The sequence below is a fragment of the Toxotes jaculatrix genome, chromosome 1 (genome assembly GCF_017976425.1).
Source record: "Toxotes jaculatrix isolate fToxJac2 chromosome 1, fToxJac2.pri, whole genome shotgun sequence".
NCBI classification, from domain to species: Eukaryota; Metazoa; Chordata; class Actinopteri; family Toxotidae; genus Toxotes; species Toxotes jaculatrix.
This window is the reverse complement of record NC_054394.1, coordinates 2,972,664-2,987,296: the sequence shown is the minus strand read 5'-3', so window position 1 is coordinate 2,987,296 and position 14,633 is coordinate 2,972,664. Positions and strand designations below refer to the sequence as shown.

Here is a 14,633-nt window from a genome sequence, read left to right as displayed (position 1 = left end):
TGTGTGGTTGTGTCTCTCCGCACATGTGTGTAAAAGAGAGAGGATAAACTTAATGGGATTTATTATCCTACCATTACCGCTTTTATTTTACTTAAGACGATCACAGTTGTTAGCAGCATAACGTTTTATGATGTGGGATGAGGTTAAAGCTGGTAGGAAGCAAAGAGCTCACTGCTGCGATGACATTTATTATTAAAGGCTTTCTAATGAACGCCAATAAAAAGAAATGACACATCTGTGTAGTTATTATTTCGAATTTGACGATACCTCAGAGAACATAACCAACAGCCTCAGAGAAAAACATACTTTTTATTTCTGCTGTCCAGTAACTATAGACTCTGTTCTGCAAAATAAAGCTCAGCCCAGCCTAACTGTGGTATTACAAAGGTATTCAGCCTGCCTCATTAACATACATGGAGGAGCCAAAGTATTCACAACACCTGTCAGACAGTAACAATCAGCTACAATCTGAAATGATGATAAGTTTCACAAAGATGGTATTTATCACAGGACTTCTATAATATATTCAACTACACTGCACAGCAGTTCCTATTATTCTGCTCACTCAGTGTGTTATTAGTTCCTGGGTGGTGAGGCCATGTCTGGATAATAACTGTTAGTGCATATTAAACTTTTATGCACTGGGCTTCAGTGGTCATTCTTGAACTTGGACACAGCAGTTAACACACGAGTCACAGCTGAGTGTGTATTTAGTAGCTGCTGCCGTTTGTTTATTGTTTATGCATATTTGAAATGGAAAAGATTCCATCAGTGGGGATTCCTGTAAACAGCCGGTGAGGTAATGATCAGCTGTGCTATAAACGTACAATCAATCAAACAGTGTCATAACCACCACTGAGGACACCATGTGATTCTGATTTCAGCAAGCCAATAATAATGTTTCCTGTTCTACTGAATACACACTCACTTCAGGGAGAGGCTGTCTATCATCTGTGTGTGTGTGTGCGTGTGTGTGTCTCTCTCACAGACACACACACGCACATATCAAGCTTTTCAGAGACACATTATATTTATTTTTCTTCTGTCTTTTAGTAAATCATAACTATTACCTTCATTTAAACTGGTGCTTGACAAAAACAATAATGATAATGATTAATAATATAAAATACTTGTATTTATCATAATAGAGTTGACTGTAAATATAAACTGATTGCTACAGACAGTGATGTGCTGAGGGGCTGCAGCTGACAATGTCAAATCAAAGAATCATTTCATGGTCTGTAAACACTGAAGAGTGAAAACATGCATCTCTCCTTCTGTCCAGAGACGTTTGTTTCATCTGTGAAAAACTGAAGCTCTGGTGAAACCTTCCTAATTCCAGCCAGGAGATGCTTTGTCTTCAGCTCGAACTCAGGCAGAGCAGAAGATGAAGAGAACGCAGCAGGATGCGGAAATAAAAGCAGAGACTCTGTCTTCTCTGCATCTCTGATCAGACCGACAGGATCCAGATGAGACCGTAGAGAGCTCCACTGAAGTTCCCTGCTGTGCCACCACATCACTGACGAGCTGAGAGAGCTGTTTTATTTCCCATTATCCATGGATAGCTCGGCCAACTTTCCACTGAGGTACTGTTACAGGCACACACACACACACACACACACAATTCAAGTAAGAATAATGGTGGTCATAGATGCCTTTGGAACAGGAACTGATGTAGGCTCAGATCCACCTGTTAATAGCTGAGACTCATCATCACAGACTGTATCGTAATGTTTCTGCTAAGTGTGTGTTACTGAAAAGGAGAAGATCACTGTATTCAGTTTGATCTCTAACTTGTAGGAGAAAACTCAAGCTGACCAATCACAGGGACCTGCTGCAACAAACAGCAGAGGAATGATGGGAAGTGCTAGGTTATGATGCACTGCACAGTTGAATGAAAATGATTGGATGCTACTAGTCAGCTGGCAGCAAAGCAGCTGACACAGGCACAAGTTCAGTGCTGAGCCTGAACTGATGTTAGAGAAATGAAAGAAAGTCTGCAGACTTTGTAAAAGGACCTGAGCCATCACTGTCTGAGAGCTGATCTGAATTAAATTCATAATCAGCCAAACACTCCAGCATCTGCCACGTACTCCTGAAGGCCACTTGTGTCACACAGGCTGTTAAAATCTCTGGTTCAGGGTGAAATGGAGGTGAATAACAACATGTATTGAGGTAAGCAAAAGACAGACAGAGTTATTGCAATTAGACTCCATCAGTGTGAAGCAGCTTCATTAACAGCCTCATTAACAGTCAATAAAATGGCCATTAAGCATAGACCCATGTGAAGACAGGAAATAAAATAAATGTGGCGACAGTGATTTAGCTCTGATAGGAAACACATCGTGAAACATGATACACAAAATACAATCTGTGATAAAGAGGCGGCTGACATATTAAGCTTGTGCTTATACAGTTAGTTTGAAACAAACTGGAGGTAACAGCTCTGACTAACAACAGGCTGAAAGCTTTCAGAATCAGAGGAGAACATCAGGCTCTGTGGATGAACATACAGTTCCTAATCTTGTCTGTAGTTAATTTCATTTGAATGGTGATACAGTGAAAATCCAGTCACTGTTGTATGTGCTGCAGTGTCTAATGAGCTCACTTAATGTTGCATGAAGTGCAGAGCCTTGACGGGTGATGTGTTCATTTACTATTATGTTCTCTGAAGTACAGTTTAATGGTGATACCTTCACTGACTGGTGTAGAAAGTGGGATTCTTTGTGCAGTGATGTGTGAGGGAAACCTGGAGTGTATCTGAGGAGTGGGGAGGATCTATGAGAGGAAAAGCTCTGCAGTGGGTGGAGGACCAGTGGAAGTTTGATCTGACTGCAGAGCAGAATCCCACTTAATGCCAAACAGAATGAGATAATGATAATGATTATTGCTATTTGCTGACTGCACCTGCCACCATACAGGCTGACACAGAGACCGGCTTACCTCAGTCCCCTCAGAGGAGCTGGTGAGTGCTTGCGGCCTGCTGCTGAAAGATTTTAGAGCGCTATGTTGGAGCGATGTTGGCAGCATGTGATGGACAAAAAAGATGTAGCAGAAGTCGAGCAGAGCGTGCTCTGTGTTCACTCTGTCATCACTGAACTCGAGACCAGATCTGGATCTATGTTTAGAGCTCATTTACAGGAGAGTTGTTGAGAGGAAACCTGACTCCAGATGTCCACCCCCACTGTTAGAAAAATGACCAGGACACCCCCCCCATGTGCACCAGGGTCTAAAAGTCTGAGACCACTTAATGGGAAAGTGGTCTCAGACCTTTGGACCCCACTGTACATGTATCCACATGGTCGTACCCACTCATAAGGTCAGCAACACAAACTAGGCATAATTTTAGTGTCACAATATTGTTATTGTAATATTGTATATTATTGTATAGAACACATTTTGTTTGTTTGTATATGAGACACATAATTTGCACAATTCAAATCCAAAATGATGCAAACTCAAGCACAAAGATATAATGAAGAAGGTGTATATTGTTTTACTAAATTTCTTCTTATTATCGTTATTCATTATTATTAAATAGACTTTGGGAGGAGTCACAGAGGCAGAGAGAGAAAAACACTGTAACATGATTATGCAACAGTAGGTCTGAAAGTGATTGGCTGTCTGGAGGAACGCGGGCAGAGAGATCATTGGTCAGAGATGGTGACGTTGGGATTGTGAATGGAGGGATTTAACAACGAAGAGACAGAGAGAAACAGATCAGGAGTATAGAGCTGACATTAACTCACAGAGCAACAAGGCCGAACGTGAGGGAAGAGACCTTCCTCTCTGAACCTTCACCAAAGCTTCATTTAAAGAAAACAACAATCGAATGCACATTAATTAGGCATTGGGCTGTTCCCTGGGCAGACACACTGTTGCTGGAGCCATGAGGAGATGGAGCAGCCCAGTCTTAGTGTCAGGGACTGGCAGCCACACACTTTTTTCATTAGGTGTAATGCGGTCGCTCAGTGGGGGTAAACTGGGCTTAAAAGAATTTGGAGGCTCCCTGCTGGGATCTGGGTGTGTTTGACTCAGTTGCCAACTGAAGAGGTTACCTTAACTTTGAACCAGTACTGCTGAAATGTGCCTCCACATACTCACATTTCATTTACATTGCCAGTGAACATTGCCCAATTTTAGTTTGAGCCCCACTGAGCTGGTTCTGCTCTCTCACTGCCATTTGGGAGCCATATGGGCCCAGCACAAAATGGTCTGAGAGACAGTCTGATCTCAGATCAGACGATCTGCTCCAAGAAAACCTGCAGAACAGGGACATTCTGACAGCAGCATAATAATTGACTCCACATACAAGCAGCAAGCAGTTTCTCAAGTACTGTACAGTTCTGAGGTACTAGCACTTTACTTGGGTATTTCCATGTTTTACTTATGTCTTTTCTAAGGGAAATGTATTATTTTTACTCAAACTGTTCAAACAGGAGCTGCAGTATCTTCTGTTCTACTTCAGACTTTGTCATTGCTGAGAGACCTAAAGATTTAATTACAAATACACCTGTAGATTTAACAAATAAACCTTTGCAGGTCCCTGTGATTGGTCATTTGCTTTCTTATTTCCTGTCCTGTTGGGGTGGGGGCATCCACTGTTGGAAACCTCTTACACTGGGGTTAAATAATGCCCTAAATCTGTAGGTGTATTTGTTATTAAATCTTTCACTCATGTTTCGTGTGCAGAGTTTTGCAGTGAACAATGCATATCTGCAATCAGAGTTACAGCGTGACTAAAGGGGATCAGAGGGGGAGGATGGAATACAGAGTTGGGGGGTGGGGGTTGCCTGGTTGGCGGGGTTATGAAATAAATAACACCCCTTCAGAGCAAGACAATGCCTCTGTTGTTTACCACATTTGCTTCTTGTTCAGTGTCTCAAGGAGATTTGGCTCACTCGGAGAAATAGCCTTTGCACACCACACTGTGTGTGTGTGTGTGTGTGTGTGTGTGTGTATGTGTGTACTGCCATGTGTGGCTACTTTTCATAATGATGATGAAATTGATTACTTTGCCACTATCTGTCTATCTATTAATCTATTGACTGACATCAGTCAGTCTCCCTTCGTATTTTCATTTTTTAAATATTTATATCTGTGAAGACAGATTGTGTTGTCCTGAGCGTGGATGCTTACCAGTGGTGCATTAAACGTGGAGCGATTGTCTGCCATCCTTCACAGATGATTCTTTTCAGCTGTTCTTTGCTGGAGGGGCTTTATTTCTCTGATTTCCGCTTTAAAGTAGTCCAAAGGTGCATACTTGGTCAGGTCAGAGTTTTTACTTGTGTTATTTTTTTCAGTGTGTTTGGGATCATTGTCACGTTGGATGTGTTCCTCTCCCCATTGAGCTTCTTGAGACTGGAAGCCATCTTTTAATTCAGTATCTGTATGTGTAACCTATACACAGATTCACAGTGTCATCCATAAATCATCTCTGCTATGCCTGCTGCACTCATTCAAACCCAGCTCATATATGCATTTCACAATCTGTAGAACAAGACAGAAAAAAAAAGTTTGATCCCATTATGAACTCTTTCGTCTTAACTCTGTCAAATGAACAAACTGATGTGTGTGTGTGTGTGTGTGTGTGTGTGTGTGTGTGTGTGTGTGTGTGTGTTTGTGTAGCTGCTTATCTTGTTACACTCTTTGCTCAGTCACTCCACCAGACATCCTTTCAGCCTCTAATGCTAATTCTCTGTCTGACTGATATGACTGCAGCACAATATTAAAAGAAGTTTGATGATGCAGCTGTTTATGTAATTTTGAAGTTTGGTGCTGCGTGACGGTAAGAAGTGATAAAACCATATGAAGTTTTAAAGACACATGCTCATGAGCCATCACCTCTGCACTGTATGTAACGGAAAGAGGAACGAGCTGATCTTACATTATCATATCTTCTCACTTCCTGTAGTTTGACTTGGTAAATGTCTTCCTGTCAGATAAAGCAGTGAGAGGGCTGATAGGCTGTTCAGATAGGTGTCCTGTCTGGTGATGTGTGCATGTCTTAGACGCTTCATGGACTCAGTGGGTCTGCAGCTTTATCAGCTCTCTGTGAGACTGTGTCTTGGTGAGCGGTCAGTGAAAAAAGGATTAGAAACTGTATGAGTTCCTACTGAACAAATTCCAAATTTCAAAGTCTGTATTCTATTGTTTGAAACAACATTAAAGGGACATGCCACTGATTTTAAGGGTCAACTAATTGATAATGTCTACAGAGTTATATTAACTTGGGTTTCTTTATAGGCTGAAGTATGGAGTTTGAAAGATGCAGACACTCATCTGAAACATGCATCATGGGAAATGTAGAATAATTTTTAAAGTTGTCTCTTATGAGTGTCAAATTAATGGATTTTGGAATTGCATTTTGTTTGGATGGTTACATTTATAATGATTTCATTTTCAAAATTGCATACATTAACATGACTGCTACTATTACTATCAGAACATGTCATAATATTTGTGAACATGCCTTAGAGGAGACCTATTATGATAAAAGAGCTGTTATGAGAAAGCTAAACTCACACAACTGAAGAGAGAAAAGGAAACAGTGACCAACACTGATCCAAACACTGACGGCAGCAATGCACCAAGGCAGCTTATTACAGAGCTTCTCTCTACTGCCCTCTTCTGTCTGACGGCCTGAGGAGAAACCACAACTACATCTATGAACCATTAATCCATGTGACAAGCTTAGAATGGGTTTGTGCTCAGTAACACAGAGAAGAATAAATCCTGTCTGTGTTAGAAATCCAGTTGTCCAGCAGTGATAAGAGTGAATGTGAACAGAGCTGGCAGAGTGGAGAGAGCTGAGAGGCTGCCGGTCAGGCTGCGAGGCCAGGACTGCTGCGGGCACTCTGGCCTGAGCAGAGGTTAAATGAGAGCACCTGAGGACTGAGCATGATTTATTCATATCAGTCCAACTGAAGGCCAAGTTTTTTTTAAATGACAAGAGCATCATTCATGATATTTACAGTGCCACCATGTTGGCTGCTGAGTAAACTCCTGGCACCAGCCCTGTCATCTTGTTTACAGGAGGGCCTGTATGTACATCCAAGAAAGTTTCTGTAGCTTTTTTGTCTTTTCAGGATTCTGGATCATTTAGTGTATCACAGAATTACAGCCAGGAGATCACTTTGTCTGATAAGTGATGTTTCCTCGCAATAAAATTTGCTCAGATTGGTTTACATGCACATAAGAAGCCAGATTACTGTGAGAAAACCCACTTCAGGCAGAGAAACGCTTTAATTAGCACAGTTTACATGCAACTGGTTAGTTGGATTTCTGTCTAAATGAACTACTGCCACAGTGGGGCTGAACGTGTTGCCATGGAGATGCACACACTTAAGCTTAACGTAGCCATGGCTAAACCTTCGACCCTGAATGATGTCGCCAGGGTTACAGTATACTTTGACTTTAATGCTTGTCATATTCTCAAACCGGTCTGTTTTTTAACAGAAGTCAGAAACAATAACTGTGAGTACATCTATCACAACATCAGAGAAGAAAAAAGAGATGATTCACATTTAGTCAGAAAATAAAAACTTTAACCAAATCTCTCTGCATTTACTCAGGCATACACTGAGTGAGTGTATCCCTGGAATCATTTGCAGACGACACAGCACTACCAACAACATATGTTAAGCATTAGCACCTGTCACCCTGTTACCAGAGTTTCAGAGTTTTGCGTTTGCTGAGGAAGACCATGAGATATGGGTGAAGACTAGCAAATGGACCTTGACTTTTATGTTTTTTAATTTAATTTAATTTTTTTTGTTGTTGTAAAGCTTGTGTGGTTCACTGTGGAAGGTGATGGCAAACACTGTGTTATTTAGTTTGAAGGACTTAATTTTTTGGAAGGGAAGGTCTAAAAGGATCCAGTGTTTTTTGAGACTGACCCACGTTAAGGACTGAAAGTCTGGATACTGGGTTTGCTGTTACATCAATGTGTTTCACATATCACATTACTGCTCTAAGCCCAACACATGATTTTGTCACATGTAAACAGTCAGCAACCAGTCAAACAGGGGATTTTTCCAATCATCCAGCAGAGAGCTTTGCCAAGTTTCTGAGCAGGAAGCAGCCTCTTATGTTCCTCATACCAGGCAGGAGCCTTGTTATCAACTTCCTTCACCCATTTGTCATCGTCACTTCATCAGAGGAGGCGTGACTCTTCCTCTCTCCCTCCAAGTGTACAGTGCATCAACACAGAAGGACAGATGTGTGAGCATAGAACTGAGGTTTCCATCTGTCTAAAGATTTTCAGAAAGGAAACAGAATTATCATAAGAACTTTATTCAGTGCCATACTGTACAGTGATTAAGTACACAACAATTTCTATTGCAATATACGCTCATTATACATTCTGATAAATAAATAACCTCTGCCTTTCTTCAAGGCTGTTATGGACTATATACATGTCTTTACTGGCCCCTGTAGATCATCTGTAACTGTGCTACTTTAAGTCAACAAAACTATTTGGCTGGGAAAAAAAAGAAAAAAAGATTTGAATATGTAAAACCTCGTGGGGAGTAATGAGCCACACACTGGTTTTTCTTCCCTTTCTCTCACACAGGTTACGCTGCAGTGGAACTGACTGATGTGATTTGGTAGGAAACATTTTAACAGTCTTCTCTTGCAGTTTCTTCAGCTTCAGTCATCTTTGGTGATAATCCTGATGTTTCGGTCCAAACAAAGTGAATAAAATATCCCATGTGAACACATGGCTGGTATATAGCTAGCCTAGACAGAGCCAAAGTCTTTCCCCCCTCCTGTAGATAGACTCTGTTCCACTAACATCTGTGACTCAGTGGGTTTTCCTTCATCAGCGTTTCTGAAAAGCTGAAAACTGTTCCCAGACTAACCTGCTCTGGCATATGCTGCATTTCAACAACAACACACCCGTGATAAGCTTAAGTAAATTCACTTTAAAGTTACAGTTCTTCTGATTGTCCTGGCCAATTTGTTGACACATGCGGTTACTGGTGATCAGCAGCATGTGGATTTTAATAAAACAGGTCCCAGAGTTCTGTTTGAAATTATTCATGTATTGACCACTGGTGGCAGCTCCTTGGCCAACCACTCTGTCAGAAACACAACAGCCTCAGAACAACTGGCGTATGTGTTTACAGCCCAGCCAAACAAACTACAGCTGAGAGGAGTCATCGCAGCACGTTGTTTTAATGAAGACTGAAAGAGCAGCATGGTTCTACTGAATTGCTGTTGTCTTCTACATTATGTAAATCGTGCACATGCAACAGCCTCTGTCTTCTCCATCACGTCCAGAACGTGCTGCATCATTTCCTGTGAATCCCTTGTGCATTGTGAGGGTAATGTGAACCCTGTGAGGCAAAGGCAGACCACTAACAATGAAAACCACTACCTAATAAAGAGCTAAACCCCCCAAAACATGTTTCATCTCAATCAGGTTTTCTAGTGACAACAATGACAGAGGAACAGAGGCAAACAGAGAACATAATGGAGTCTGAGGCCAAAACCGAGCTTTGTTTAAAAAGAGCTGTTTTATCTGTAGGAACTTGCCAAAAGCTGGGAACAACTGCTCCGTTGCATAATGTTGCACAGAACACAGATGTTAGTTTGTTGCTTACAGGCCACTCTGGTAACAGTGGGAGCTGCAGCTGGCATGCAGATTCATATGGCACAGTTTAGAGCTGAAATATACTGGAAAAGAGAGGAACACTGTGTTCTGAGTGTGTGAGAGTGTCAGTGTCACTGCCATCCACACATCTACAACCTGCTCTCTGTTTCTAGAACAAACACAGCTGTTTACCAGCAGCATAATTCCAACACCAGTCTCATTTAAAAGCAGAGAATGTCCCCATCCAGTGTCACCTCCAGCCGGAGCGAAGTCGCGGACCGGAATAGCTAAATGAAGGAAGTCTGAAATAGACTGACAAAGAATAAACAATAGACTGCAGCAGCTGGACTCAGACTCAAACAGTCCACCACGTCTTGAACTGCGGCCCAGTCATACCAAAGTGGCTGATGGACTGCTCTAAATATGAAAATGCAACATTAAAACCTCTGAGCAGAAGTAAAGTCACTCACTTCACTTCTACGTTTTGTTCTGGCAACGTTGATCTGTGACTCAGCTTCATGGCTTTTCATGTCTGCAGTGAGATTACTGATTCTTCAGGTCTGAATGTATTACTGCTGCTAAGGTATGTAGTGAGGGGATATAGCCACTGTGCACAGCTTGAGGCTCGGCCCTTATGGCAGACCTCCCCCCCCCCCCCCGCCCCTCCCTCCTACGTTGCCCTGATGTCAGCATTCGGCCGCCCCCTGCTCCGAACACTGGCAGTCTGTCGGTGTGTATTCCCCTCGGCTCTCCCTCCATACAGAGCTGCGATTCTGCGCCTCGCTGTCGCAGCACAACAGCTACCTTCTTTTCCTCATGCTGGTCTCCAAGCGGCCCAGTTCCTCGTAGGACTGGTAGAAGACTTCCAGCTCGTGGCAGCCCCAGCCCCTCCAGACACACAGGCACCACTCCATGTTTTCCTTATGAAAGCCACATACAACTGTGTCCTTTGCCACTAGTGCTGCCTCCTCCAAGATCCTAAGAGAAAGGGAGAGAAGAGGGAGTGAGGGACGCGCACGAGAGAGAGAGATAGATCGATCTGTGAGGAAAAGAGAGGGATGCAGTTTGGAGAAGGAGCTAAAGTTGGTGGGACATCTCTGTGCACTGTAATTAGCTTTTCCTGGAAGCTTGTGGGCAGTTCTAGGAAGCGGCTCCTTGGAAAGCCACTGAGGATACTGAAAATACTGTTAGCACAGAGCTTACTATTGGTTTTTGAGCTGGTGACCAAAATTCCTGCACCTCTCTTTTCTAAAAAGTTTTCTCCTAAGCTATTTGTCATGGAAGACATGTTAAAGAACAGGACAAAGCAATCGACTTTTGAACTCAGTCTAATTTATGAAGGCTGTGACACAAAGTGTTTTGGGGGGAGAAGGAGGGCTTCTGGTGACCCTGCATCCTGAGCTCAACCACCCATGTATCATGCAGAACAACCCTGAATTATGTCCTTCCATTGTTGTTTCATCTTTCAGAGGCGTATGATTATCCTCTCCTGATGTTAGTTCACGTTCTGTGATATACAGCCTCCTGATTACAAGAACCGGTGTGGTGAGGCTGTGCTCTGTGAAGTCACCAGGAGCTGTGAGAGACATCAGGCCCACACATGAACTAACAGACACATTACACAATAACTCAGGGTGTAAACGTGACATCTGTAATGGAGTCAAACAGGCAGTATTATCATAAAGAACAACACCAGCAGCTACGCACTATAAATGAAGGCCTGCAGGCTGGATGACCCCTCCCTTGACCTCAGCTATGACCTCCCAATGTGTCACCTCTGTTACAGGTGCACCATGTAATAACTGCTTATTAAGGACCCTATTTTAGGTGGCTCTTTTATTGCCTGCTGCTAAAAGGCCAGGCCCCCTTTGTTGGAGCTCACACAGAAGTCCTTTCTGCAAAAGGACCAGCTGCCAGCTTCTTTACAGAAATAATTACAGACTCAGCAAAGCACCTTAAGTACATGATGAAGGATCTTGCTACGCTTTATTGAGGCTGCATCAGTACATTCACATACAGCTCTTTGGCCCGTCCTCCCCCAACAGTGAATAGGCTGAAGCAGAGCTCAAACTGGGCTCCATGCAGAAGGAGGAAAACACAATTTACAACTCACTAATGTTTAATGTTAGAAAGAACTTATTGCCACGTGAATTAAAATGAAAAAAAAAGGAAGGTAAAGTCTATCTAAAACTAAAGACGGCAAAACAAAGTTATTCAATGTACTGTACAGGTCTGAGTTGCTGTGAGCTGAATGATTTTGCTTCAGAATAGAACTCTATCCACTCATGCTTATCAATCTTTCCTGCTCTTTTCTTGGTCATCATGAACCTCCACATAAACACAACTCAAAAGATTCACACTTTAAAATGTACAGAATTAGATCATGTGTGCTTCTTTTTTAACATTCAACTTTGTCCTTCTTTTTAACCTTAGATGAACAGTGGGCAGAATGTTCAAATCCTCCCTTCAAGACTGACATGTAAGTCTTAAACTGATTACACCTTGAACTTTGTTCATCATTGTAATTTTCATTTTAGGTTCAGTAAAGACAATATGACATGTGCATCTGCCTACATTATACCTTACATCTCCACTTACATCTTTCATCACAGGTCAAATCTGAACTGTTTTCCACGGTTTGCCTTCAGCTGAAACATCAGTTTATTCCCACACTAACAAACTGCTTTGCCTTGTGAGAAGCAGTCTGCTTCACTGACACTGAGGCTCACGGAGCAGAAGAGCTGTCCAGCCAACATGTTCACTCAGTTATGGAGATAATCTTACTATTGCCTTTTGCCAGTAGACAGTGAGTGACAGTGTGATGACCCCTGGATCATCAATTCACTCTGATTTTCCTGTGAAACTAAAGTTTTTTTTGATGGTTCACTGGCCCATATTGTTATGTATGAAACTGCTAATCAGATTTATTTACTTATTAATAGAGGGAGCCAGGACGCGGTTCCAATTTTACCCCTGCCTATCACGACTGTCACAGGGAGCCCCAGTCATTTCATTAAGCTACTTGCTCCTTGTCCATCATGCCTGCTCTTGTCTGATTTCCAGGTGACGTGCAGTTCATCTCAAATGAGGACAGTGGCAGCTGTTGTAACCTGTAGGGGTGGAGCTTGGGGCCATGCGAGGGGGGGGGGCTAAGAAAACAGGGGTGGAGCTCATTCGCATTTGGGGTTGAGCTTGCCCTTGCACAGACGCGTGGGACAGCGGGGTCGGATTATCACTGGGCTTTACTCTATTGCAGGGTGACGGACTAAGCAAATTTTAGAGGGCCATGGAGCACCTCCATATATAATATTTGGAGTCAATAAGACCTGTGCAACATCACTTAAATACAATATCTACCAACATTTAGTTGTTGAGATGTTTATTTTCTTGTGTTATTTCAGTGTATAACCTGCATATAGCCATAGGTCCTCTCTGCTCTGCTCCTGTGGATCACAGGTTGCTGGTGTTCTGGTGGAAAATGAAAATGAGTGCCGTGGCTGACAATAAGCTTTCAGCCATAACTAAAGTTCTCTGGTTGAGAGGGTGCAGCAAATTGTTTTTAGATTCTGCCTCAATGGACTCACTTTATCTCATATTGGCTCATAGTACTGTTTCTGGATACTGCATCTGCTGCACAGAGCTGAGCCTCTAACTTCCCTACAACTGCTTTTTTATCATGGAGCATGCTCCTTATATGAAGCACTGCGGAGGGGCAGTTTAATACATGGTACCTACATGGAGATCATAGTATTTTCTAATGCGACATGATACCACAAACTATCTGGAAATTTGACATGTCATGATACAGTTGTTTTCATAAACTTGGTAACAGTTGAATCAGAATTCACTGACTTATAAACTGGGAGACAAATATTTGGCTCAATGAATGAATAGGTGATCTCATCACAAACAGGAAGCTGAATCATGTTTCATGTGAACAGCACTGCTCTTAACAGGAACTGAGCTCACCCCAAAGAGGAACATCCAGGTGGACTGAGGACGGCGATGACACGCCCCATCAGCTGATCGCCGTGTGACTGCATCTCGATGACCATGACATCACCTCCGCGCCTGGTAAACGACAAAACACACAGCACCCAGCACGCGCGATCAGCAAGAATATGCCCCTTTCATTGTGTATGAGTAACAGTGTTTTATGGTGCTTGCTGTGTGGTGTTCAGGTGTTGTGCACTACTTTGTACCTGGGGATCCACAGAGTTCCATTCACTGGCAGCACAGTGAAGGCTTGCAGATGAGGCATTGTGGGGTTGACAGTCTCTGCAGAGTCCAGATCAGGATTGGCAGATGCCTCCTGGTCCTGCTCGTTACCCGTCCCATGCCGGTCTGCTGGCGGTGGAACACTGGTGTGGGTGGAAAACGAGCCAAGGTCGGCGGTGCTGGAACAGTCTGAGCCCAGCGGCTCCAGGGAGCAGTTGGATGATATGGAGCAGTAGTCTGTCAGCGAATCCTGGTGCTGGATGATCTGAGTGCCCGCATCCTCGCTATAGATCAGCGTCACTTCTCCATTAGTCCATTCCAGCTTCTCCTCCTTTTCCGTGGTCTTGAGGTCATTGGCTGTCACTGTGGAAACCCCCGTGGGACGCTGCACAGTGAAGATGTCTCGTAGAGGATTGATGTCTCTGCAGCTGAAACCGTGACATGAACTCATAAACAGCCAGTCAAATCAAAGCTCAATTATGTTTCAATTCCGGCATCAGCAGCTTTTTTTCTCCTGCTCAACTGTAAAAGCACAGCTGTGAGTGTCAGACGAATGAAGACTGCATCAGGAAAAGAGTGTATTACATCATTAATGTGAGAGTGCAACTTCTCAATTAGCATTAGCCGGCCAACCTCAAGTAACACAGGTATCATGTTATAATAATCATGGATGAGGAAGGTCAGGGGCCGCTCTGCTTCACTCAGCAGCTTTAGTTAACATCAGTCACTGTCAGGTTTACTTTGCAGCTCAGTATCATGCACAGTGTCTGAATGGGCTTCACAGACCCACATCAGGAATATCTCTGAACGCACCCCA

At 43.0% G+C, this 14,633-nt stretch overlaps 1 protein-coding gene across 3 annotated transcripts in view; it reads right to left on the bottom strand.

Moving 5' to 3' along the window:
• Positions 1 to 8,279: 8,279 nt before the first annotated feature.
• The window catches only part of lrrk1 (leucine-rich repeat kinase 1), a 159,144-nt gene continuing 152,790 nt past the window's right edge, over positions 8,280 to 14,633 (bottom strand). For all 3 annotated transcript variants that reach the window (XM_041032856.1, XM_041032858.1, XM_041032857.1), the window contains 3 exons: positions 13,801 to 14,244; positions 13,568 to 13,669; positions 8,280 to 10,576 (listed from right to left, as the gene is read on the bottom strand). In XM_041032856.1, the coding sequence (XP_040888790.1) occupies positions 10,399 to 10,576; positions 13,568 to 13,669; positions 13,801 to 14,244 (724 nt within the window). In that variant the 3' untranslated portion in view covers positions 8,280 to 10,398. The remainder of the gene's footprint in view (positions 10,577 to 13,567; positions 13,670 to 13,800; positions 14,245 to 14,633) is intronic.